This window comes from Mixophyes fleayi, chromosome 1 (assembly GCF_038048845.1).
Source record: "Mixophyes fleayi isolate aMixFle1 chromosome 1, aMixFle1.hap1, whole genome shotgun sequence".
NCBI classification, from domain to species: domain Eukaryota; kingdom Metazoa; phylum Chordata; class Amphibia; order Anura; family Limnodynastidae; genus Mixophyes; species Mixophyes fleayi.
Window position 1 is genome coordinate 170,448,745 of NC_134402.1, and position 26,231 is coordinate 170,474,975.

Below are 26,231 nucleotides of genomic sequence, written 5' to 3' on the forward strand. Positions count from 1 at the left end.
CTGTTTGACCTATTAATAGGCACTCCTTGCTTAAAGCATATGATTGAGTATTTTGTTTGCTCTGCTCCTGTTATCTAAACCTGTTCCTCTTAAAACTATTTACTATAATGTATGACCAGACTTACAACTGACTACCAATGTGTGTTCCAACCCAGTTTACAGTTGACTACCACCTTGTGTGCCAACCTGACTTAATACTGACTACCTCCATGTATACAAATCCAGATTACTATTGACTAAAAACTTGTGTGCCAAGCTGGTTTTCCACTGGCTACCTGCTCGGGTATTGACATAGCTAATGTCTGATTACCTGTTTGTGTGCCAACCCAGCATAAATCTGATTATCTGCTACTAATACCATACTTTCCCAGTCTCCCGGAACATCCGGGAGACTCCCAAATTTCGGGTAGGTCTCCCGGACTCTCGGGAGAGCAGACAATTCTTCCACAACCTGCCCTTTGGGAGCCTAAATGGCGTGATTTGCTATGAATTACTTCATTTTAGCCCTGTCCCTGCGAAAAATGATGGTTTGTCTGTGGCGAGGCAGGGCCTAAATGATGCGATTCTCCCTGCCCCACCCACTCGATCCTCCCACCATACTTCCCCCTTCGGGATCTCCCAGAGGGTAACAGCAGAGAGTTGGCAACTATGACTAATATACATGAACTAGTTTATATACAGGAAACTCTCAAGTTACTTTCTGCATACAGAGTTTGGTTGTCTTTAGTACTATCAGCTATTGGACTTCAGCTAACACACCTGTATTGTGACAATTGCAGAGGTCAAATTGCACCTAGAAATGCACTGACCACAGAAGTGCAATTAGGAGGTTCAAAATGTGTGCTACTAGAAGTACAGTCAAGGCCAAAAGTTTTGAGAATGACACAAATATTGTTTTTCACAAAGTCTGCTATCTCAGTTTTTATGATGGCAATTTGCATATACTCCAGAATGTCATGAAGAGTGATCAGATGAACCTCTATTAATTTCAAAGTCCCTCTTTGCCATGACAATGAACTTTATCCCAAAAACAAAATTTCCACTGCATTTCAGCCCTGCCACAATAGGACCAGCTGACATCAGGTCAGTAATTCTCTTGCTAACACAGGTGAGTGTTAACGACAACAAGGCTGGAGATCACTCTGTCATACTGATTGAGCTAGAATAACAGACTGGAAGCTTTAAAAGGAGGGTGGTGCTTGAAATCATTGTTCTTCCTCTGTTAACCATGGTTATTTGCAAGGAAACACGTGCAGTCATCATTGCTTTGCACAAAAAGGGTTTCATAGGCAAGGATATTGCTGCTAGTAAGATTGCAAATAAATCAACCATTTATCGGATTATCAAGAACTTCAAGGAGAGAGGTTCAATAGTTGTGAAGAAGGCTTCAGGGCGCAAAAGAACGTCCAGCAAGCGTCAGAACCGTCTCCTAAAGTTGATTCATCTGCGGGATCGGGGCTTGCTCAGGAATGGCAGCAGGCAGTTGTGAGTGCATCTGCATGTACGGTGAGGCAAAGACTTTTGGAGGATGGCCTGGTGTCAAGAAGGCCAGCAACGAAGCCACTTCTCTCCAGTAAAAACATCAGGAACAATCTAATATTCCTCAAAAGGTACAGGGAATTGCACTGCTAAGGACTGGGGTAAAGTAATTTTCTCTGCTGAATCTCTTTTCAGATTGTTTGGGGCATCTGGAAAACCGCTTGTCTGGAGAATTATAGGTGAGCGCTACCATCAGTCCTGTGTCATGCCAACAGTAAAGCATCCTGAGACCATTCATGTGTGAGGTTGCTTCTCAGCCAAGGGAGTGGGCTCACTCACAATTTTGCTTAAGAACACAGCCATGAATAAAGAATGGTACCAAAACATCCTCCAAGAGGAACTTCTCCTGACCATCCAAGAACAGTTTGGTGATGAACAATGCCTTTTCCAGCATGATGGAGCACCTTGCCAAAAGGCAAAAGTGACTCGGGGATCAAAACATGAAAATTGTGGGTCCATGGCCAGGAAACTATCACGAACCGCAGCGGTACGCTGCATCCTGGCGTGATCTAGCAGGCGGGCGCATGCTCTAGTTTCTATGCTCTTATATTATTCTTTGGAATTATCCTTGTGGAATAGATGTAGGAGGGTGTAGGGACATCCTCCAACTCCAGGCTGAGCTCTCATATGATTTAAACTGGTTCTTTTATGTTTTTATACATGCTTCCTGGTTATGTTATTAACTATGCTAGTTCTAGCTAGTAATTAATTAGCTGCCTCCTGAGGCTGATTGTCAGGCCTGTCCTCCTCTGTCCTGATTGGCTCTTAGTACTATTTAAGGCAGTGAGGACTGAGCCTCACTGCCGGTTATAGCGTTCTGTTCAGTTCTGCTGCCTGCTCCTGTTCCTATCTGTGGTGTTTAACCTGTGATTGATTAACCGTGTATGACCTTTGCTTGCCCCTGGATCCTGAACCTGTGCCTGTGACCTTGACCTGCCTACCTGTACCCGACATACCCTCAGGTGTCCTGTCCACTCTGCTTATATCTGGCCTGCCGCTACTCCGTCTGCAACCTCCTATATCTGTGCGCTGCCGTGTTAACATAAACCCATACTACTCTGAGCATAAGACCTGGGGGCATCTGAGTACCTGTGAGCACAACCAGTCTCTACGGGAAAGGTGGCTGCTAAAGGTGAAGACCTCTTCTACCTGTTCTATGAGTTTATGTTGCACTGGTAGCCATAACAGAAACTCCCCAGACCTTAATCCCATTGAGAACTTGTGGTCAATCCTCAAGGGGTGGGTGGACAATCAAAAACCCACAAATTCTGACAAACTCCAAGCATTGATTAGGCAAGAATGGGCGGCCATCAGTCAGTATGTAGCCCAGAAGTTGATTGACAGCATGCCAGGGCGAATTGCAGAGGTCTTCAAAAAGAAGGGTCAACACTGCAAATATTGACTCTGCATAAACGTAATGTAATTTTCAATTAAAGCCTTTGACACTTATGAAATGCTTGTAATTTTACTTCAGTATACCATAGTAATATCTGACAAAAAGGTCTAAAAATACTAAAGCAGCAAACTTTGTGAAAACCAATACTTGTGCCATTCTCAAAAGTTTTGGCCATGACTGTACAGAAGTAGACCCTATCTTCTTTTGTGAGAAGTAAAAGGTGTATGCAAAGGTAGCTTCTTTCGTGCGCCTAACTCGTACTCAAGGAATGCCCCTAGTCAGCCCAACTCTGCCTTTTGTAACCACACAGATGCCATCATATTGGCCTATAAATCCATACACCTCCCTGTAAAAACGGTTGTTGTAGGGGCCAGATGTAACAATAGAGTATTTGAGCTGCAGGTTAGTATTTTTCAACTTAAATAAGCCTATATATCTTGAAATAAGATGTAGATACTTCACAGAACATGCCGCATTGTGAATTTGTGATATTTAAAGAGGTCATATTATAGTTTCAATATAAGTTTTACTATGTTTTTTACACTAAATAAAAAAGTGATAAATTCTTACTTTTCAAAGAGGACAATGTCGGGAAGCCACAAGGTCTCAGAAGGCACTCTAATGTAAGTAATTCCACCATAGTCTTTAGGATTCCATCGCAACTTAAAATCCACCCATTCCTAGGACATAAATCAAAAGAATAATAATGGTAATAATTAGTATTGTTATAGATTGAAATCATTTCTAAACAGACAGTATATGACAATGCAAAGAAAAAAATCAGGTTGTATTTTTGCACGGGTAAATTATGGACTGAGATAATGCAAGCTCCATATAAAAGGTGGATATTTGCATTACCCACAATGTTCTTGTTTTTTTACTTGTTTATGCCCCTTTACCGACACTCTTTTAGGTTGGTGGAAATCAGGATTGTTGGCAGGCATGCTGTTACCTACATAAAGTGGAGGAAGCCATTTGGGAGTCAAATGCAACACGACTGTAAGGTTTTCACAAGCCTTCATTCCAGATATGTTTACAATTTAAAAATCAATTATGGGCTTAAAATAAAACTTGTAGTAAACTTGGTAAAATTAGTTGATATTGATGTGTGTGTGAAATGCAGCTAGCACAGGAGTTTATAAATATGGAATAATTCTTGTCACATCTAAAACTTTATTAGGATAAGCAGGTAATGCAGGCTACACACATAAAGATTAGGTCATTCAATTGACTAGACTGTATAAGATCTACTTTGTCACACTAGGACGGAACACAAGCTTGGGCACATGTGTGAGGTCAAACTGGAGAGTGGCAGGATAGTGTGAGCACAAATGCTTTGGATGAACCAGCTCACGATGGATTGTATATGTGCACATTGCACAGATTTTATTATGACCAAGGAGCATATTGCAGTGTTATCATTATGAATAAGTATCATGCTAAATAATCAAATTACCATGAAATTACCATGGGAAATCAAACAGGGGTCAGACTAAGCGGACCAGGGGACCGATGCCCCCCTGCCCCCCGTCCCAGCCCGCCCCTGCTCTGATTCAAACAAAACCTTGATAAGAATAGCTACTATCTATCATAATAGAAAATATTTTACCTCAGGTGTCAATTTACAATTAAATTTGTCTGGTACTGAATGGCTTATCGAATATAAAAAAAGAGAACATGTTATTACCTGTCTTAGCCACACATTCGTGGTCATCAATTGCTTTTTCTCATCCTGTCAGGAATATAAATGAAAATTGGAGTTAGTGAAGGAATAAGTTACTATAGGTATACTGTGCAACTGCTGTTTTACTGCCTCCCGTGTTGTCACTTGTTTTCAAAAATGGATATAAACTTAGGGGTTCATTGGAAACTGAGGGATAACATTACAAGTGATAAGTAATTACCATTTTTCAATTCATTTCTAGGACAATATGAAACTGCACCATAAGGACTTAGGGGTATATTGACTAAACTGTGGGTTTGAAAAAGTGGAGATGTTGCCTATAGCAACCAATCAGATTCTCGCTGTTATTTATTTAGTACATACTACAAAATGACAGCTAGAATCTCATTGGTTGCTATAGACAACATCTCCACTTTTTCAAACCCGCAGTTTAGTAAATATACCCCTTAGTGGCAATAATGACCATGTTTATTACGCCATTAGCCAGATGAGACAAGAGTAAAGCTGTCCATATCTGGTGTTTGAGCAAGTTTAGTGGGAAACAGAGGTCAAATGATCACTCTCATCACCACAAATTAATAAATCCTAAAGCACTGGTGATGCTTTCAAGGCAACTTTCTCAGATAGTTTAAAAAATTAAATAAGTCCTTGGCTAAATTATTATTATTTGGAAGACATGCAGAAACAGTAAATGATTGCTTTAAGAACATTGTTTCAAGAAGGATATAAAAGTAAAATGATGTTTAATTAAGTGGGACAATTCCTGCTATGGTCTCTAAATAAATGTAATTCATTTTCAACATGGCTGTCAACCTCCAGTAAACTATCTAAAAGTCAGTAAATAACTGGTTGAATTTTTGCCTGTCAGTAAAAATTACATATCAGTAATTAATGACAACCTCTGACTGTATTATATTGGTTACCATACCAATGATTTGAAATTTAATTAACATCATAAGCCTGCTATTTTCAGTCCATTATCAATTTTTCCTTTAAATGTTACTATTTTAGATACAATTCTAGATACAATTTAAAGTCCATAAATAATGTGTCAGTAAATTCCATTGGTCATAAGTATATTGCTTTAAAATTGACAGTAAAGTAAATAAGTAAGCAAAGTATTTTCAAGTTTTGGCAACCTGGCAGTTCATCACTAACCAGGCAACAGATGCACCAACCAGGCAAATATTGCATCAGTCAGGCAAAATGCGCACCAATCAAGCAAAAGGCACACTAAACAGGCAACAGGCACACCAACCAGGCTGCAGTCACACTAACCAGGCAACAGGCACACCAAAAAACAGATACACCAACCTGGCAACAGGCACACCAACCAGGCAACAAGCACCATGCAACAGGCACACCAACCAGGCTGCATGCACACAAACCAGGCAACAGGCACACCAACCAGGCTGCAGTCACACTAACCAGGCAACAGGCACACCAACCAGGCTGCAGTCACACTAACCAGGCAACAGGCACACCAACCAGGCTGCAGTCACACTAACCAGGCAACAGGCACACCAACCAGGCTGCAGTCACACTAACCAGGCAACAGGCACACAAATCAAACAACAGATACACCAACCAAACAACAGACACACCAACCAGGCAACAGGCACCATGCAACAGGCACACCAAGTAGGCAACAGGCACACTAACCAGGCAACAGGCACACCAATCAAACAACAGATACACCAACCAGGCAGCAGTCACACCAACCAGACAATAAGTACACCAACCAGGCAACAGGAACCAAGCAACAAACACATTAACCAGGCAACAGGTACAACAACCAAAGAAATAATACAGAATTCAACTGCTAACCAGGCGACAGGCACACCAATCAAGCAACAGACACAAAAACCAGACAGCAAACACATAAACCAGGCAACAGGCACACCAACCAGGTAACAGGTGCACCAATCAAGCAACAGATACATGCAACAAGTGCACAAACTAGGTAATAGGTGCACTTTCATTATAAGATTTAATTAAAGCAAGAAAGTGGTGGGTGGATCACAATGCTGGTGATGTCATCCTGATCCTGATTAGTCTTATTAATTATCAGCAACTTGAGGGAAGCAGTGCAGGCAGCGCATATATTACTAGCTAACAGGGACAGGATCTGGGATAGTGATGTACCGAAAAAGAGTGATTGCTTATAGACTCCTGGCTGCATGGGACAGTGCAGGGTTCCCTGTCTCATGTGCCTGTGTGCACTTCACACCCTACATCAGTGTTAGATATACCAGAGACTTGCAAACATTCAAACTTATTTCTATGCTGCAATATCGTTTCAAAGAGTACAATTCTGCACAATGTGACATGGAATGCTTCCGGAACGGTCAAGAGGACACCCAGCTGAGATGCAACATTGTGGATTTTATCTAGCATCCCATAGAGGTGCACAGGAAAATCTGTGATATTGGGGTACTGTAGTACCCAAACATGCACACAACCGAACATGGTGGTGATGTTCGGCAACACATCATGCAGAACTGAATAGTAGTGCCCCGGGAGGAAGATATCTCAGCTTACTATCTTTTATAAACTTAACCCTATATATGTTGGCCAGAATTTCCAGTTTACAAATAGATAATTTTATAAAGAACTATAATATGTCTTAATTTTTCACCAGAAAGTAGCAGAACTGGTTTTACTTACACATTGTTGACGTATTTTGAAAACTTTGTCTAAAGCAATTGTGAATTGTTAATAACAACAATCAATGACAGTGGGGGGTTTTAGTATAGGAAGTAGGAAACAATGTTAGATTTTCTTTGCTATTGGGCAAAAATTTTACTTATACATCATTTCTACTGACATTCACAACCATGATTCCAGGAAACCATGTTATATGCACAGAATAAATTATAGATGCACATTTTACTAAGTAATCCAGGGAAAATGGATCAGATGACGTCTCTTTTACCTCTTTCCATCTACCTTAGTAAAATAGGATCTGCAGAAATTAGGTCTGCAGTTTTGCTCACTCAGCTGCTTTTCTTATGACCTATTTTACATAAACTCCAACACTTTTTCACCAGTGACAGCGTTAGCTCAGGACTACCATGTATGCCCAGGAACACTGTTTGATACAGTCACATGTACAGGGTGTTATTTCTGCTTGATGTTACTGTTGCTGAGCTCCTGGGTAAGGTACTCTCACAAATTCAATGGTTAAATGCGAAGATTGTATCAACAACATATATAGTATTATTCCTATAGACATGTTTTATTTATTGGTTCATTTCAAAGGATATACAGGTGTCCACTCTCACCCTGCACCTGCGATTAATAATGAAGTATTGATGGTACTTCATCATACAGTAATAAAAAATTAATCCTCCCATGGTGTGTGGGAAAGAGCTCCTCAAGCTTTTTAGAACACTCTTCACTCCTTTCCCATCATTTAAGTTGCCTGGAGCTCTCTGCTCTACAGTGCCGCTCTCCGCTTCACTTCTTGATGAGAAGGAAACCCCAGAGTTCTCTTGCCTTGTGGGCACTGGGCAGGATCGCATTTCTGAGCCCCAGAATGCTGGCTTGTGTGCACAGAATTCTGGGGCTATGAATCTGTTGCGGTACCAGCAGTCTCACAGCAGGGAGCTCATTAAGCTCCGTGCTGACCATGGACACCACAGCATGAGTTGCAGCTACACAAGGTTTGGCAGCGGCAGAGCCATGAAGGGCCTCCTTAGTTGCTGGGCCCAGTAGTACCTGCTACTCCTGTTGCCCTGGTATGTTCGCCCACAGCTCCCTCAATGAACTTGCTGGTCATGCCTCAGTGTGTAGCTAATCTAAATAAAATGTTTCCAATACTTAGTAGACTGAAAGCCAATTAGGTTGATTAAGCATTGGGCTTTTGTGAAGTGCCAACCACTGATTTCCCAATCCAGAGTGATTTAAGACAGATAATTATCTACCTTCTTCCAGGCTAAACAGCATGTCATCTCTCAGCAAGAAAATAGGATAAACCCTGTAATTAGGTCAAGTGTTGACACAATTTGTGTATACAAAATATAAATGGTTGCAGAGTTAATTAAGGTTAGGTTTTTTTTTTTTTACCCATGTCTATTATACTGGAAATAGTAGGTTTCCTGCAACCCCAGGTTATGGTAATATTCAGCTCTCTCAGGCCCGGCGCTCCCATTAGGCAAGGTTAGGCACTTGCTTAGGGCGCTGGGCTCCGGAGGGCGCCACAGATTAAAAATTTCTTTAAAACTGTGCGGCGACCGCTGACCATACCTTTCACGGCCACCGCACAGCTTCACATACATCCACAAGGAGGGGGGAGGGACTATTGCTCACCACCACCTCCGCCTCTCTGCTCCGTCTCCTCCCCTCCACTCACTGACTGACTGTCGGGCGTGACATCATCATCACGGCCCGACAGTGTCAGTGAGTGGAGGGGAGCAGACGGAGCAGAGAGGAGGCAAGTTAGAAGCAGGTAAGAAAAGACGCACATTTTCAAAATCGGCGCCCCCACCCTGCACACTTACACACTATTTTGTAAGTGTGCAGGGTGGGGGCGCCGATTTTGAAAATGTGCCGGGCGGAGGCGCCGATTTTGTAAATGTGCCTAGGGCGCAACGGACCCTAGCACCGGCCCTGAGCTCTCTTATGCACTTTCCTCAGTTCATCCACTGTGTAGACAGGCTAAATATCCAGTACAGGTCTGGGCATTGTGTAATTGAAAGCTGGCACCTGGTAGATGCCAGAAAATCAGGAAACAGAAAATGTAAAGTCAATATGAAAAAATGTGAAATAAAATGCACCTTTTTCTATAAAAGGTGACCTCTATTACTAAAATTTCCAAAACTATTTCTTTTTGTAATCTTAAATTTTTGGTCATCACTGAAAACAAACTGGCTCACTATGTTGGTTTAACATGACTCTCCATGATCATCTTTTATTGACTGAAATTCCACCCTGTTTACATTTTATTCTGTTAAACTGATACAGAGAATCACAATTTGTGGAAGTAGAAGTACAAGCATGGTACAGATGTTGTGTAACTACAAGTATCAGTCTCTACACCTGATCACCACTTATCTAAGGCCGGGTACACATTACAGGTTAGTCAGCTGATTATTGGGCCAATCACATGATAAACGACCGTTCGACCCAATATCGCATTAGTATGTACACTGCAGCAATGAGCGATTATCTTTACAAAGCACATCACATCGTTTCATTTCATTTTCAAACCATACGAAAAAACCCATTCAACGATGGAACAATATCATTCCAATTCTGCAGTGTGTATGCACTCATGGCCAGCAGTATCCGTAGATCTTGATGCAGTGTGCAGGGTCACGATCTATTCAGCCGAATATTATGACAGATGAAGGGCACAGATCTGAAGGTAAATCATGTAACATGTGTTTAGGGTGTACACATGACTCGACATGCTGATCGGGACTTTTTTTTTTCCAGTCGTTGGGTAAACTGTTAAAGATATCGCATTGGGAGAAATTTTGTATAGTGTGTACCCAGCCTAATCCATGAGTCACCAGTTAATCTGAGTCCTGGCTGGAGATAGGTTAAGAACTTTCATTTAAGAGCTGTTGACACAAGTAACAGGATTTTCAGACATAGCTAAATTGGATAGCTGATGGGGGTATGGATTTCACACATATATTAATGTGCCATGAAGCATATATAACACAAACTGCAAGCTCATATTTTGTTAGTATTTTTTAACTCTCTTATTCCTTTACTGTTGTAATAGATTGAAGCAGTTGAATTTTGTGTTATTTCTTTGCATGTTTTTTTTCTCTTGGCATTCAGCAAATTTCTTGTTGATCAGCAAGTGCTAATATCCAGTGACTGCAAAGCACATAGAGTAGTTGCCTAATTGTCTCTAACAATTTACAGTTTTGTTATGCCCAATTGCTTTGTATGTGCAATATGGTCACACATATATGGATAAAATGCACAGACCCAAGCATTCAAGCCTTGGACTGAACACTATAGGAAAATTCACAGGGCCCAGTACATGTACAAGTGAAGCCCCATTTGGGCTTCTGTGCATATGCTCTGTGCTAATAGGAGATGATGGTGTGAGCTGGCAGTGTTCAAAGGCTTTAGGACAAATGATCAGTTCACAATGAAAATTGACCCACTTAGCCTCTGATGATCTCAGATCTTATTAAATCCTTATATTTAGGTTAGCCTTATGTCTATCCCACTGATTTTTTTAACCTCTGCCACATCAGCTTTGAGGCTATTCCACCTTACCACAACTCTTTTACAAAATACATTTCTCTCAAATTCCCCCTAAACATGCTAGCCCCATGTTTTAATACATGTCTTCTTGATCTAATACATCTCTTCCTCTGGAAAATGATTCTTCCCTCTTGTACCTTGATAAAACCTTTGATACACTTGAAAGGTTCTATCATGTATCCTCTTTCCATTCTCCATTTTAATGGCCCTTCTTTACACAGTTGTCTGATATATTTATATCCTTTTGGAGATATGGCTCCAGGACTGAAATCTGAACAAAATATTCCAAGTGGGAACACACCAATGACACCTCACTCTTTCTGTTACTAATTTTTCTCCCTATGCAAGCTAGATTTCTACTGGACTTCACTACAGCTGTTTGCCTCGCTTTAATTCTCCTGAAATAGTGAGTCTTAAACACTTTTCCTTATCAGCAGTTGATATTTTAGTTTAAGCAATACTATATAACAGCCTTTGGGTTTTTGAAACCCAAGTGCGTGACAATGCATTCTTTTAACTGTTGTAGCCACACATAATTATTATTTTTTTTTTCATTTGTAAGGTGCCACAAAGTGTCCGCAACATTGTACAGGAACAAACAGTAGGACAGTACAGGATAAACATTATGGTACAAAAACCAAGTAGCACTATTACTCAGGTAGCTCACCACACAGCTAATAAGAAAGGGTGGGGAAGAATCAGCATAGCAAGAAAGAAAGGGCGGAAGAAAGTCAGCACAGCAGGAAACCTGTGCCCATGAGTGTGGGCACAGCTAACAGGTTAAGCCCTGACAAGGTGCATAAAAAAAGGGGGGGTAGAAAGGGGTAGAGTCAGTGAGCTCAAGAAAGAGGTGGGCAGAGTAGCTGTGGAGCACAGTTAAAAGTGGTGGAAACAGGAGGAGAGAGGACCCTGCTCAGAGGAGCTTACAATCTAAGGGAGGGGCAGAAAGACAGAGGACACAAGGAAAGTGAGATGGGGACAGGGACAAAGGGAGCGAGAAGGAGAGGAAGCCGACAGGTGGGTAGTTAGGCAGATGACTGAAAGGCTTTTAAGAAGAGGTGGGTTTTTAATGTCCGTTTGAAACTGCTTAGAGTGGAGGAGGTTCTGATAGCACAAGGGAGATCATTCCAGTGGAGCGTGGCAGCGCGGGATAAGTCTTGAATATGTAAGTGAGAAGAGGTAATCAGAGGGGAGGAGAAGCGGCGATCGTTGGCCGATTGCAGTGGGCAGGAATGATTGCGACTAGAGAAGAGGTTGGAGATGTAGGGAGCAGTGGAGTTGGCAAGGTCCTTGTTTGCCCTCCCTGGTATGTCTACCTTGTTACATATCTTTGTGTCATCTGTAAAAAGACAGACCTTATCTTCAGTAACGTTAGTAATATCACCAATAGAGATATTAAATAACATTTGTCCAGGTACAAATCCCTGAGGTTCTCCCCTGATAACCTTCCCACCCTCTGAATGTCCTCCTTTACTACAACTCTCTGTTAATACTATGATATTGTCAGGTGCCGTCTCCGTGCTCTCCACAGGCACCGGAGATGGGCACCTTCTCTCCGCAATCCACGTCCTGTTGCCTAGCAGCAGAACTCTAAATCTACTCACCTGTTTGCAGCCAGCATGTCTAAATCGCCTAAATCTCCCTAACCCAATCAGAAGGCACCTTAGAGTACTTAAAGCAGCCTCTGACACATGTTTAGTGCCAGAGTATTGGTTCTACCCTGCTCCAGCATTTAGTTTGCATTCCTGTTCCTGAACTCCTGTGTATAGACTCCTTGGCTTGTTTGACCTCTCTTCCGGATTTCCCTTGTACTTCGCTGCCCGCACTGGTATTGACCTCTGGACCGTCCCTGACAACTCTTGCCTACTCTCCGTGGTACCTCGCTTCCTTGGTTTCGACTCGGCCTGTCTGACTACCCTATTCGCTGCACTGGTGACTTCCTGGGTGAGCCGCGACCTGCACATCGCACGCAGCCAAGCCCAAACCTCCTTGCGGGGGTCCCTGGTGAACACCGGTGATGTGTTAGACTCTGCGCCTCTCAGGTTAGTAGCGCTAATACCAGTCGGTGATATTCTCCGTGTAAAAGTGTGACAGATATTTCTTAAATCTTATTAATTCAACCACCTTTGAATCAATCTAAATCTTTCTAATTTACTTAGCAGTCTTTGAGATGGGACAGTGTGTAAGACCTTAATAAAATCTAGATATACTATAACTATGGCTCCTCCTTGATCAGATTTTCCTCTAGAAAATTCATGCTAATAGGGATCTTGCAAGTTGCTGCGTTGACATATCCTACAAATCTTTCTTTCAACATTGTTTCCATAAATGTCCCCATTACCGATTTCAGACTCACTGGTCTGTAGTTGACAGCCTGCACTTTACTTACACTGTTGTGCAGCGGGACAACATTTTCTCTTTTTCAGTCCTCAGGCAATAGCCTCATTAATAATGACTGGTTGAATAACTCTGTCAATGGTTCTACCATCACCCCTACTTTAGTGTTCTTGGATGTATCCATTCTGGCCCCATTGCCTTGCCCACTTTCAGTTTTGAGAGTTGTATTATGGGATCCTTTCCTCTGTAAGTGGACTTATATCTACCTCTTTTGTATCAGTGTTTTTACTACATGGTTGTGGTTCCTTCCATTCTCTTTCTGTTATGAACACTGAGAAAAAAAAAAGTATTAAGCTGAGTAGCTATACACTTGTCCCCACCGACAAGACCCTCTCACTCTGTCTTTAGTCTTACAATCTTTCTTTTGTTTTCTTCTTTCACTTATATACCTAAAAAAGGTGTTGACCCCTTTTCTGCTGACTGTGCCATCTTCTCCTCAGCTTGGACTTTTGTACATCTGAATGCCTCCTGCTGCCTACAAAGATATACCTCTTTTTATTTATGCCTGATTCTGCTTATTTTCCCTAAAATTCATCTTTGACTTCCATTTACTTGTGTTTTTTCTAATCTGTTTGATGCAAAAGTTCTTCAGTTCTATTTTTGCAATTTGTGCCTCTATCCAGCCAAAGTATCACTTGCATCATTTTAACCTTTCTTTTTGATACAATTTTAGTGATGTCCACTTTCTCTACCTGTCCTAGAGTTCTGTTCAACCCCGTACAAGCAATATTTTTTTCTTCCATTTCCAGGGCTCTTGTCTCTGTTTTTACTCCAATACTTTGTAATAAAGTAGCATTTATGCTTTTTTTTCACATAAATTGCTACCTCCTATTACCTGTCCTTCCTAAATCAAGATGTATAGCTATGTCCCAGTCATTGTTTTCTTAGTATAATCAGTCCGTAATAACCACAATATCCAGATCATCACTTATCATTCTAACAGTTAATTCTGGGATTTTATTTCCCAAGATACAAGCATTCCTACACACAGCTCTAAGACTTTTGCTAGCGCTTCTCCTATTCCCTCCCATATTCTTCATTCTTTCTATGTTGATCATTTTGGTTTTATCTAAACTGAATTCTGTTGCTTTTGATATGTTTTCTGCTTTGAGGTCCTTTCCAAACACAATCCTCTAATGTGGTGCTGCAGATTGCTTTATTGTTATTTATTTCCCTGCCTCCCTCTGCCAGTTGTTATTCAGTTACATTTAGTTGTTTGAGACATGTTAAATTGGCTGCACATATCTGCATATATGTGGTCAGCATTAATACCATTGATCAACAGCACAACGTCCCTTGCTCTGAATACTGAATGCAATTCTCAGTATCACTTATTATTCTGCATGTACCATACACTAATTATGATATTGGTGGTAACGCCTCAAATGTACAGGAGCAAACAAAAGTATTTATTGAATTACTTTCCCATGGTAGCTGAAGAGCCAAATGGTCTCATGGTCTCCAAAAAGGCAGTGGTTAACATTAAGCAGTCAAAGACGACTCACTGCGGCTTTACATAGAGGAATTCATTTGTATGAGTGAGTCATGAGTTATTTTCCTTCACCTCTAATCATTGTTGAAAATTGGTATTCTAAATATCTAGTCTCTTTCAGCCAATTTTGAGGTCTGATGCATGAAGAAAAAAGAACAGCTACAAATTGGGCTTCTGACCATAGGGATATATATATATATATATATATATATATATATATATATATATATATCTAATATATAAATGTCTAGTGGCGTGTGTTAGTCTGTCTGTGTGTGGAAAAAATAAAACCGAGCTGCAGCGCCACCTGCTGGGCAGAGTTATACACTGACCTACTAAATTCTTAGTGTGTGTGGAAAAAAAAATTCAGAAAGGGCTGAAATTTGGTATACTAAGATGTTTTTAATTTGTTAATTTAATTTGTTAATTGTTAAAAGTGTTTATAAAGATTTTAAAAAAATATATATATATATATTTCTTGAAGGAGAAGTGACAGTTGGGAGTGGCTGGTGGTTGCCGGGGGTGACAGTGGGGAGTGGTTGGTGGTTGAGGCCTGGGCTATGGCCCAAATGCATGACAAGAACCTTTTTAACACCTTAAGTAGCTTGGTTTGACTAGAATGCATGAGTATCATGCACGGGTTAACTTGTATGTGTATATATATATATATCCCTATAGATTGTAAGCTTGCGAGCAGGGTTCTCTTACCTCTCTGTCTGTATGTATTACCCAGTGTTGTCTTATCAGTGTTTGTTCCCAAATGTAAAGCGCTACGGAATTTGCTGGCGCTATATAAATAAATGTTGATGATGATGATGTGTATATATATATATATATATGGAAGACTATGGTCTGTTGGCCTCGGAGATGGGCTGCATCGTAGCACAACAGACACACTAACCGGCTTATATGGGCAGCGCCAGCTCTCCTCTGACAGCCCCTTTGTCTCTTGACCAGTAATAGGTGTTGTAAAGGCTGCCAAACAGGCTGGCACTTGAGAGTCTCATCTCTGCCTATTAAACTTGTTAGTATGTAAGTGGAGCGAGTAAAACTGAGCCTATCCAATGACAGACATCCTCCTGTGTGTTAGCCTATCCACTGCTTCCTACTGGCTAGAATGCTGTCACAGAACAGTTTGGCTAACAAGGGGCGATAGTGCTGCCCACATATGCTGCTGGGTACACAACAATGCAACCTTTTTCCTTGGCCAGAGGGGTGGCTTGGAAAACAAATGTTATTTTAAAAGACCTATTAAAAATCAGTCATATTTTCATAAAATAAATTAAACCCCAGTCCCCCTCTTGATGACAATCCACTTTAACAGCGTAATTACACCTTGACATGCAATTGTAAGACACCACTAATTTAAGTAAAGATACTTTGACCAGTAGGTTTTATTCACTGGGTTTAATCACTCATTGAAACGTCTGCAGACTGATCATCTGTGTGACATCATCCAATAACATTTAATGAAAGCATATAGGACCATATTTTAAGTGTTTATTGTATTAATTTTACTAGCATAAACACAGTGGAAGAATTGGCAGGGTTTGAAAGTATTGCTGTAATGCTGACAGCCACTTAGCACGCTCTTAGTCAACTTCAAGCAGACCTGTCACCAGGTTCTCTAGTGTGATTTCTTTGCTTCACTAGAAAGAGCAAGGAACCCTCAGCATTTTATCCAGCTTGACATGCTCTCTCCTGGGCAGGTCCACACTGCAGTAGAGGAAGATGAAGCTGTCTGGGAGCTAACATACTGCAGTCTGGCAGCTTTACTTGGAAGCTCATTTCCAGGCTTCCCCTGTACCTCACACCTCTACTGCAGAGTAGGGAGATGAAGCGTGTCCAGTGGAGAACATAATGGACTGGATAACACACATAAGGTACTTTGTAGCAAAGAAAAGAAAATAACACTAGAGGACACAGGTCAGCTTCCAACACAAGGACACAAAGTCATTATTACTTTTGCACTTATGTAGTCAGTGATCTCCAGCGCTGGTGCTAGGGTTCACGGCGCCCTAGGCAAAAAATTTCCGCAATCCCCCCCCCCCCCCCCCCCCGCGACGATCACACTAAAAAAATAAGTAGATTTTACTTACCTTTTCTTTCTTTTCTCTAGCTGATCTGCGCCTTCTTCCCACAGGAGGCGGAGTGATGCATGCTGGAAGGGGAGGGGGGCGCCGGGAAAGAACTTTATTCACACTGTCTGTCAGTGACAGACAGTGACTGACGGACAGTGTGATACTTCACCGATGCACCGCGGACACTGAAAAACAGTGGCGGCACCCCGCCGCCGCTGCAACCCTCTCCTGAAAATCTAGTCAGCGGCGCCCTGCAGGTCCCGGCGCCCTAGGCAACTGCCTAAGGTTGCCTAATGGGAGCGCCGGGCCTGGTGATCTTAATACCACATTTAACAAAGTTTACAACCAATTGCCATGTATGTTGAGCAGAAGAATCTGAGCATGTTAATATTCTGCCATATTGCACGATTAGATTATTTAAATTATATAATGGGTCATGCAAACCATTTTCTCCTTGCAAAACTCATTGAATTCTCAAAGAGACCCTAGATCAGGACTCATCTATATACTTGTAATTGGACCCACTGTTCCCACCACTCCAGCACTGTTTACTGTTCCCACCCGGCACCTATTATGTTTATCTGCCAACCCACAAAACTAGGCCCAGAATGCTTTTACATGGGTGTTACCAAAGACCATGAATTGAATGGGCACCTTGAAATGCGCTTGGCAGACAACTAGGTATACTTGCAAAAATAAAGACACATTGTATATGAACTAGCAATAAACATAATTACAACAATAATGGCTTCACTACAGGGGAGAATAGAGTATTAAAACACACACACAAACATCAACATGCGTGCATACAGGGCCACCAAGAGGAATTTCGGGCCCCAATACAGCAATTATTGGGGAACCCTCCATAGGCCATGAAGGGGCGTTGCCACATCAGGTTAATAGTTCCTCCCACCACACAGGTAGGCTAGGGCATACTTGCCAACTCTCCGGAATGTCCGGGAGACTCCCGCATTTAGCGTGAGTCTCACAGACTCCCGGGAGAGTATGGCAATCTCCCGGATCTGCCCACTTCCCAGTGAAGTGGGCAGATTTCGGTCCAAAACGCTGCGATTCACCGGGAATCGCGGTGTTTGGCCACGTCCACGCTGTAAAATGAAGCGATTTGCGTCATTACATCACTGCGATTTTCGGAGCCCCGCCCCGTGCACGCCCACCTTCCCCGGCAGGCTCCCGGACCATACTTGCTAGAAGTTGGCAAGTATGGGCTAGGGCCCCCAGGCAGGCCCAGGCACCGGTACTTTGTAGCTGCTCCCTTCCCCCTGTCACCGCCCCTATGTTCATACATCTTATTGACTACACAAGTAGAGGAAAATCTGCAAAATGTGTTATCATGTATTTGGTATCCTTAGAAGCATTGTAAAAGCATTTCAGGGGTATATTTGTGGAGCTGTACTATGTGTATGAAAATTAAGGACAAGTATATTTTTTCATACTTTAATAACTTTTACTCTATGTTATATAAATGTGGTAATAAAATGTGCAAGTTTTTCCATATTATACCAAAAGACATCCCTATCTGTCAAAAAATGTAATGTTTACCCTGAACCTAACATATTGCCAAAATGTAAATTGTGGCTAAAAAAGAATTGCAAATAATGCTGCACACAACATATTTATATTGCATCTGTTTCCCTCCTGTGACCAGATTTTTTTTAATCTTGTCATGAAAAATGTGTTTGTCTTCTGCAGGACATCTCCGTGCCAAGTTTGCAGTATATTTAACAAAAATGTGACATTTCTCAGACGTTTTGGCAACATTTTTGGTGCACATTAACGTTTGTGTACCTGGTGCAGAAGGTCGTAAGAAAAAGTGATAAATCCATAAATCTTAAATAGGGAAGTAGAGCACTTCAATAAAAGTATAACTATCCTATTTCTGCTATTCCCCAGTTTTAACAATATCTTGCAAAGTCTATAGGTTTTACTTTTTAAACGATTCAGTCACATCTTTCAGCTTTACATTTGGTTTTCATGCTTTTTAATGTATTAAAATCAGATGAAATGTACAGGAAATTGAATTAATAGCTTTATTATGGCATGCTCAAAATTATTAGGACATATGACATAACTTATTATAACGTAATAATTATAATGCTTTCTTACCACATCCACAAGTTGTGATATTTTCAAGCCAAAATTGACTTTTATTGTCTTGTTGGGGTTCACCACAGGTCTCACCCATTTCTGGTATCCAATAAAGAGGTTCCGCAGGAGTGAGTCTTCGATTTCTGCCAAAGGATGGGAACTGCAAAAAGCTGTATGGTTACAGAAAGACGAGTTACAGTATTAGACTCATTCAGCAAAACAATGGTTTTATGTTTGTTTCATTCACTTTTTTCTTCTTTTTCCTTATGAAAATGGTTTTAAGCATGCACAAGTACCAATAAATGGACTATTTATTTGTCAACTTCAACTATAAATATGTAGCTCTGATGGGAAAACCACACAGAAGCAAAGTTAATTTATATGTTGACACAGTAATGGCCAATGTAATATTTCTATCACGTCAACCTTGGGTACTTACCCATAATTAAAACTGTTTGTGGCTAATGAGCCCTTCACCTCTAGCAGCCCCCTTCCACATAAAGCTAGAGATGCTTACCGGTTCTCTGTTGGCACCAGAGCATACATGCTCATAATGGAGATTAGACAATTGGGAAGTGTGAGAATCCCAATGGCTAGGAACCATAATTAAAAGGTCAGAGCCAAAGGTGGTAGTCAGACAAGCTGACATTATACACCAAAGGTCAAGAAGGAACAAGTCACTGGATTAAGCACAATATTTTGCTCCAGTCAACTTTGGATCGCAATAATCTGGCTAGGATACCAGGCACAGGGCCGCTTTTTATATAGAGGAAGAATAATGTTTACCTGGGAGATTTCTGTATCAATTTGGATGCAGTATGGAAACAAATCAGGATCCAACTGTGCATCTGCCTATGCCTCAAAACTTGCACCAATTTAGTAAGAAATAAAAGTTCCTTATGACTGCACCATAACTCTATGCCTTAAAGAGCACAGAGCATACATAAGGGAGACTCAGACAGGTAACCTGCTAAACCAGTTAAGGACAGATCATAGTAAAAGTTAATCAAGGAGCCTTTTTCCCTCTTAGACCAGAGAAGTTTACAAGCTGAACTATGGAACTAAATCTGGACACATTGTGAGAAATAATGGCCAGTAATTGACACATCAATCAAATACTTTTATAACAGACCTTATACTAAAAACCAGCAGGATGGTGAGGGGTATGGACTGATCTTTGCCTATGGTACTTAGTACCTTTGCCCTAGTACCCTAGTTCTCTTTGTAAATTAATGTAAGTCTATTAATTTTACAGACAATTTGTAGAGCAAATTATTGAAAATAAATACCATTTAGCCTATTTGTTGCTCTTGTTATTTATATCCTTTTGTTTTTCACTTTAGAACCTAAAACATAATACACAACAAGAGAAGTGCTTTTGTTTTGCAGAGTTTTCGCAGGATTTAGGGACTTCTTTTATTTATCAAAGCCCCTGACCAGTGAAGACTATCGCAGGCTATTATATTTTTCTTGAGTTTGGGCTTCCTGTTCCACTGCGCTCGTGCGAGTCAGCAAGCAAGCTCACTCATTCACACAAGGGCCCTGCACTGGCGAGCCGTAAGACTTCTCTTACCATTGAAGGACGCTCAGCATCTCTCAGCTGCCCAGGAGAAATGTTTTGATAAATAACAGGGGGTTAAAAGCAGCTACAGAAAATCTTCATAACAAACTGGTCTTACTAAGTAGATACATTAAACACAACAGAATCACTGAAAGTAGCTTATTTCCATTACTTGTTCTTAGTATTTTGCATAAATGAGAACTAAATCAAGTGCTGTCATACTCAGACGTGCAAATTTAATAGATTTTCCGGGGCATGCTACCTTATGCACCTACTACTTTATCCTGTTGGTAACAAAGAAGTAATGTGAATCCAGAGCCTGATTAAGAGTTCAGCTGTCCTAGGCTAATATACTCATAGCACCCAGTCATCTTTCACACCAGGCTAAAACGTGGTAGGCAACTTATCCTTGATTTAAAATCTGGTTTCCTTCATTTCATCCCCCACTACCTAAAGGGTTGTTTTCAGTGCCTGCACTGTGCCCTAGATTAAGCCAGGTAGTAACAAATACTGTTATATGCTATTCATTTTTTTCATTTTGGAACTGCAACTTTTAGTACATACTTACTAATTTTATTTGTCCTCAACTGTGATCTTCTTCAATTATCCTCTCTCTCTTCACAAGAAATCTAAATGCAGACCTGCTCCTCAAACTCATTCTCTTATAAAGGCCGCAAGCAGGTAAAACTTATTAGTGTCTACTTTCAGTAGCCCTTGTTGCAAACACCACCACAAAGATGTGCTGGAAAGGTGACTTATCGTGCAGTGAGGAAATGACATTCAGCTCAGTGCCGGCGCACTCTGCGCGGCTCATGTGACGCAAGTGGCTCCACCCATCCAAGCCATCAGGGAGGATGTCTCTGAGGAAATGCTGTTCATTCAAGTACTGGAAAGGGGGGTTTCTGGCCAACCAGAAACTCCCTTATGCATAAGAGGGGTGGTGGAATCTAGGCCTCTCCAAACTGAGCACTGCATGAGCTGCCAGCATCGGCCTGAGATGGCAGCAGCCGAACCTTTCTGTGCAGAAGCAGGTAGGATCTCACATCTTATGCCACCAAAAACCATGCACCCTATGCTGCAGCCTTGTCAGCCCATTAATTAAGCACACTCTGTATGAATCTCTTTACACTGGCAGACTAAATCCGTTCATAGATTACAATAGAGCTTTATGGAATAGCTACTGATGGCATGCAATGTCCTTGTTTAGGCTGCAGAAATTGGCATGGCATTTGTGAACAAAAAGAAAGGTCTGGCTGCTCAGCACTCAGGCTAAATGGCCAGAACCTTTGAGGCATAGTTAATGCAGTTGAATGATGTATGCATACAATCAGATGCAGTCATTTTTGGCCAGTCCTGAACAAAACTGCAAATATCCCATTTAAATCGGGATTGGTGGCAATTTTAAACATTGTATCAATGTGATATGTGGCTATTTCGGTGTAAAACGATCTAATTAACTGACAATTGTATTCTGTATGGGTGCATTACTTAAAAAGTAGTGAGTAAACAGGCATAGAGAAGATGCAGAAACCAAACATATTATATATTCATTCATCTATATTCTAATCTGCAGTTTTGACAGACTTATGTAACCGATCTCTCTTGACATGAATTGGTCCTAACGACTGGAAATTGTTATTGTAGTAATGAACCACTGCCTAAAATTGCAGTACAGGAGAAATAAATTTTATAGGATAGATAGCTCACCAAGGGGGCTCTGTGGGTTTACTGGGAAAAGGTTGTGTCAAGTTTATCTAATTTATTTTATTTGCTATATCACTAAATCTTTATACTGGAGTGGACCTATGGGCATAACTCACCACTTATTTTAGCAAACATTTCTACACTATTCAACACATACATATAAAAGAAAATAAATTGGTGCACAAGTAACTGTGCAACAACCAATCAGATTCTGTCATTTTCTAGTACGTTTTAGAAACTTAATTCACAGGTCTGATTCATATGCTATGGATTAGAGAACTTTTTTCTGCTCTTTGTGCACCAGTTTTATAAATGTTCCTTGAGGAATGTGGTTTCACACTTTCTGTATAGTGTTGTAAGATGCTTAAGTCATACACAGGGCCGGTGGAACACGTTAAGTCCTGTAAGCGCGCCTAACTCCTCACCAGTGGAATCCCTACGCTGAACAGAGCAGTGACCGGAAAAGGCATTGTGGTGTAGGGGAGCCGCTCATGTGCAGGGAAGCCTCAAAGGGGCATTACTACGCATGCACAAACTCTGACTGGGTGGTGCTGGAGATGCCAGCGATAGTCCTGGTGCTATATTTAATTTACTCATTCATATTTAATGTGTATATGATATTTAGTGTCATATTTTGAAAGCCAATGCCTTTTCTGACTGACTTAGTATACGTTATGCTTTTTTGACTTGTTATATGGTTCAAAATTCAGGATGTATATGTGCAATTATATATGATCTAGGTGTACTTGAGGAATAGATAAAGCAATTGGGAATATAGTAATGGGTACACATGATAAGAACTTGGGTGATTTCTTCAGAAAATGAATAAATAAAGAGTGTAACAAAGGCTAGCATAATACTTGGCGTAATAAGCAAATGGATTAGTTGTAGGAGTTGGTCTTATTTCACAGAGCTGTTATAAAAGCTTTAGATCAAATTTACAGTACTGTGTTTGGTTCTGGAGATATAGTTTTCAGAAGTATATTGATAAAGTCAAAAATAGGCTGGAAATTCATAACAAAGGGACACTGTCTAAAACCGTTGGGTAGAAAGCTAAGGAGTAACATATAAATAGAGTAGTAGATGCTTGGAACAAACATCTAGCAGAAAAAAGGATGATATTTAAAAAGTAATTTTAGAAAAATCCTTTAAAAATTGAAATCCTCACTCCTTGTACAGCTGCGTGTGTTCAAAGCTGACCCCACTCTCTGTCTGTGTGTATGTTAGGGAATTTAGACTGTAAGCTCCAATGGGTAAGAGACTAATGTGAGTGAGTTCTCTATACAGCGCTGCGGAATTAGTGGTGCTGTATAAATATATGATGATGATGCACACATTTTTTTGTTCATTGTCACATTTCTGCTATGACACTCTTTAAATGTCATAACTATAGGAGAAGGGGGTCAGCATGGCACAGTGATGAAGGGGAGGGGGGCTGCATGGCACAGTGTGATGAAGGGAGGGGGGGGCAGCATGGCACAGAGTGATGAAGGGGGGGCAGCATGGAATAGAGTGATGAAGGGGGGGCAGCATGGAACAGAGTGATGAAGGGGGGCCAGGTGAAGGGGGGGGGGAAACCAGAATGGAAGGCGCAGTGTGATCATAAGGCGGCAAAGAGTCGTTGTGATGAAGAGGCAGAGTGTGATCATAAGGAGGCACAGCATGGTAATGATGAAGGGGCACAATAGTGTGTGTGTGATGGCACATGGGGGCTTGTGGTAATGTGTGTGTGATGGCACAGGGCGCTTGTGGTAATGTGTGTGTGTGTGATGGCACAGGGGGCTTGTGGTATGGATGTGTGATGGCACAGGGGGCTTGTGGAAGTGTGTGTGTGTGTGTGTGATGGCACAGGGGGCTTGTGGCAGTGTGTGTGTGATGGCACAGGGGGTTTGTGGCAGTGTGTGTGTGTGATGGCACACGGCACTTGTGGCAGTGTGTGTGTGTGTGATGGCACAGGGGGCTTGTGGCAATGTAGTGTGTGTGAGGTAGGTGGTGTCCAATTAATGGGTGCTAGTTTGTTTGAGGGGTGATGGTAGGGCAATTTAATAGTGGGGACTTTTAATTTATGATGGAGTGGTTTGAATGTGGGGGTGAGTTTGGGAGAATGAGGTCTCTTTATTAAATTTGACTATGAATTATTTAATGGTAGTGATGGTTGCGGAAATAGGTATTTTTATGAAATGTAAATACTATTAATTTATTGCTGGGGCTGTTTGCAGGGAGGGAAAGAGGTTTATTTATTAAATTAAAATACTATTATTTTAATGTTGGGGCTGGAGGAAGGCCTAATTATTACTCCTGGGTGCTATTGATTTAACGCCGGGGTTGGTTTGAAAAACAGGTAGGAGAGGGCAGGACAGTCTGTGAAATGTTGCGATTCTAGTGTGACAATCCCAATTTTTGGTGACTGTTCTGCCCAATGTAAAGGGCAGGCCAAGACTGTGAACTCTTTATGTACACACTGCATTCTTTATATACTACATTATGCTACTAGATGTATTGAAAGTCAGGAGTGCTGAGACATATGTCACGCTCCGACGAGCGGGCACTGCACCCTTGTGCCAATGATGTACACAACAATGCAGGTTTTTTCTGTAGGAGGTTGGCCTAGCGCTTTTCACCTGCTAGCCACACCCCAAAGGTGCATAGCCACACCCGCAACCTATGAACACCTCCATCGTTGAGTCACTGCAATTTTTTTTCCATGCCCAACTATAAGGGGGGCCCCATGAAGTTGTTGTACCGGGGCCGTGAATTCCTCTTGCCACCCTGGGTGTTGCCACTGCTTGTCAATGTCTGGCACTTAGTGCCGGAGAGCTGCGGGGAAAAAGACATTGAACTCACTGTTTTATGCACCCGTCCCTTGGCTCAATTAGTGGTAACACCTGCCCTGTACTTGTAGTAACCAGAGAGGGCCATATATACTGTTCAAGATTGTAAATGTATCGTAAGAAGAATCGCACATGTAAAAGTATGCATATGTTGGATGCTTCTTAAGATAAGACTTCTCACAATAACTCAGAGATGTGGCATGACAGTGTTAGTAGTAAATGCTATAGTTGCATTACGCAATTGGTACACAATATAATAATGTAATGATGTGTCATGTAGATGAGAGAGAATAGTTTCTTGACAGTTATTAACAAATGCAAATTACATTTTCAATATTATTTTTTTAATAAATACAATCACAAAAGCAAAATATCAATACAATTTAAATTAATTAAATTAAATTGAAGTAGAACAAACCAAATACAGACATCTGTAGTAGTCCAAATAGAAATGTCAGTGAATATGCAATCGCGAATTGATATAACTTCAACGCTAATCATCTATGTGCTATCAGCTGGATTGGTCAATGTGAGATCAGCAAATCAGTAGCGACTAGATAGTGTTTGCTGAAGCCACCCTCATCATTGTGTATCATTGCACCAGCCCTACGGCACCACAAGGCACCCGCTATCTAACAAGATGCATCTATGGCTAATTGTGTCATATTTACGTGAACACACCCTTACTGTACTCGACCTACTCTAGCCCTTCCCTGTGCTGGTTTCCCAGTCAAGGGGGAATTCAATTCCAAGATTCGCAAACATGTATGTACATATAGACGTATGTGTAAGCATTTTTGGTGCACATGTGCAGCAATATGTATTTTGCACACAAAAAAATAGACACAACAATAGACGTCCAACTCTAGATGGGCCCCATGTGTTTATTCATTTGTCAGTAAAACAGGTAAATTAACAATTAAATCAAATGTTAATGTTATTAAACGGGGGCATTACCCTTTAGACTGTAAGCTGTCACAGGGCTCTCTCTATCCTTTGTCTCATGTCTACACCTACTTCATCAACCTTGCCTGTACTTGTTCTCTATTTTATATGTGACTGTATTTTGTATAGTTTATAACTCTGACTGTCCGGGGCTATAGAGTTTTATGGTGCCTTACAAATAAACAATGTTGATGGTGATTATCCATTGTGTAGAAATTCAGTTTACATTGTTTCCAATGGGAAAGAGATGTATAGGGAACAATG

General features: G+C 41.2%; 1 protein-coding gene across 2 annotated transcripts in view; it reads right to left on the reverse strand.

The window, feature by feature from the left end:
• CHRNB3 (cholinergic receptor nicotinic beta 3 subunit) overlaps window positions 1–26,231 on the reverse strand; it is a 43,936-nt gene that overhangs the window by 16,453 nt on the left and 1,252 nt on the right. Inside the window, exons 2-4 of one of the 2 annotated variants that reach the window (XM_075203809.1) lie at window positions 18,945–19,096; window positions 4,623–4,667; window positions 3,506–3,615 (exon numbers count right to left, since the gene is read on the reverse strand). In XM_075203809.1, the coding sequence (XP_075059910.1) occupies window positions 3,506–3,615; window positions 4,623–4,667; window positions 18,945–19,096 (307 nt within the window). The remainder of the gene's footprint in view (window positions 1–3,505; window positions 3,616–4,622; window positions 4,668–18,944; window positions 19,097–26,231) is intronic. The other variant, XM_075203817.1, reaches the window with a different exon arrangement.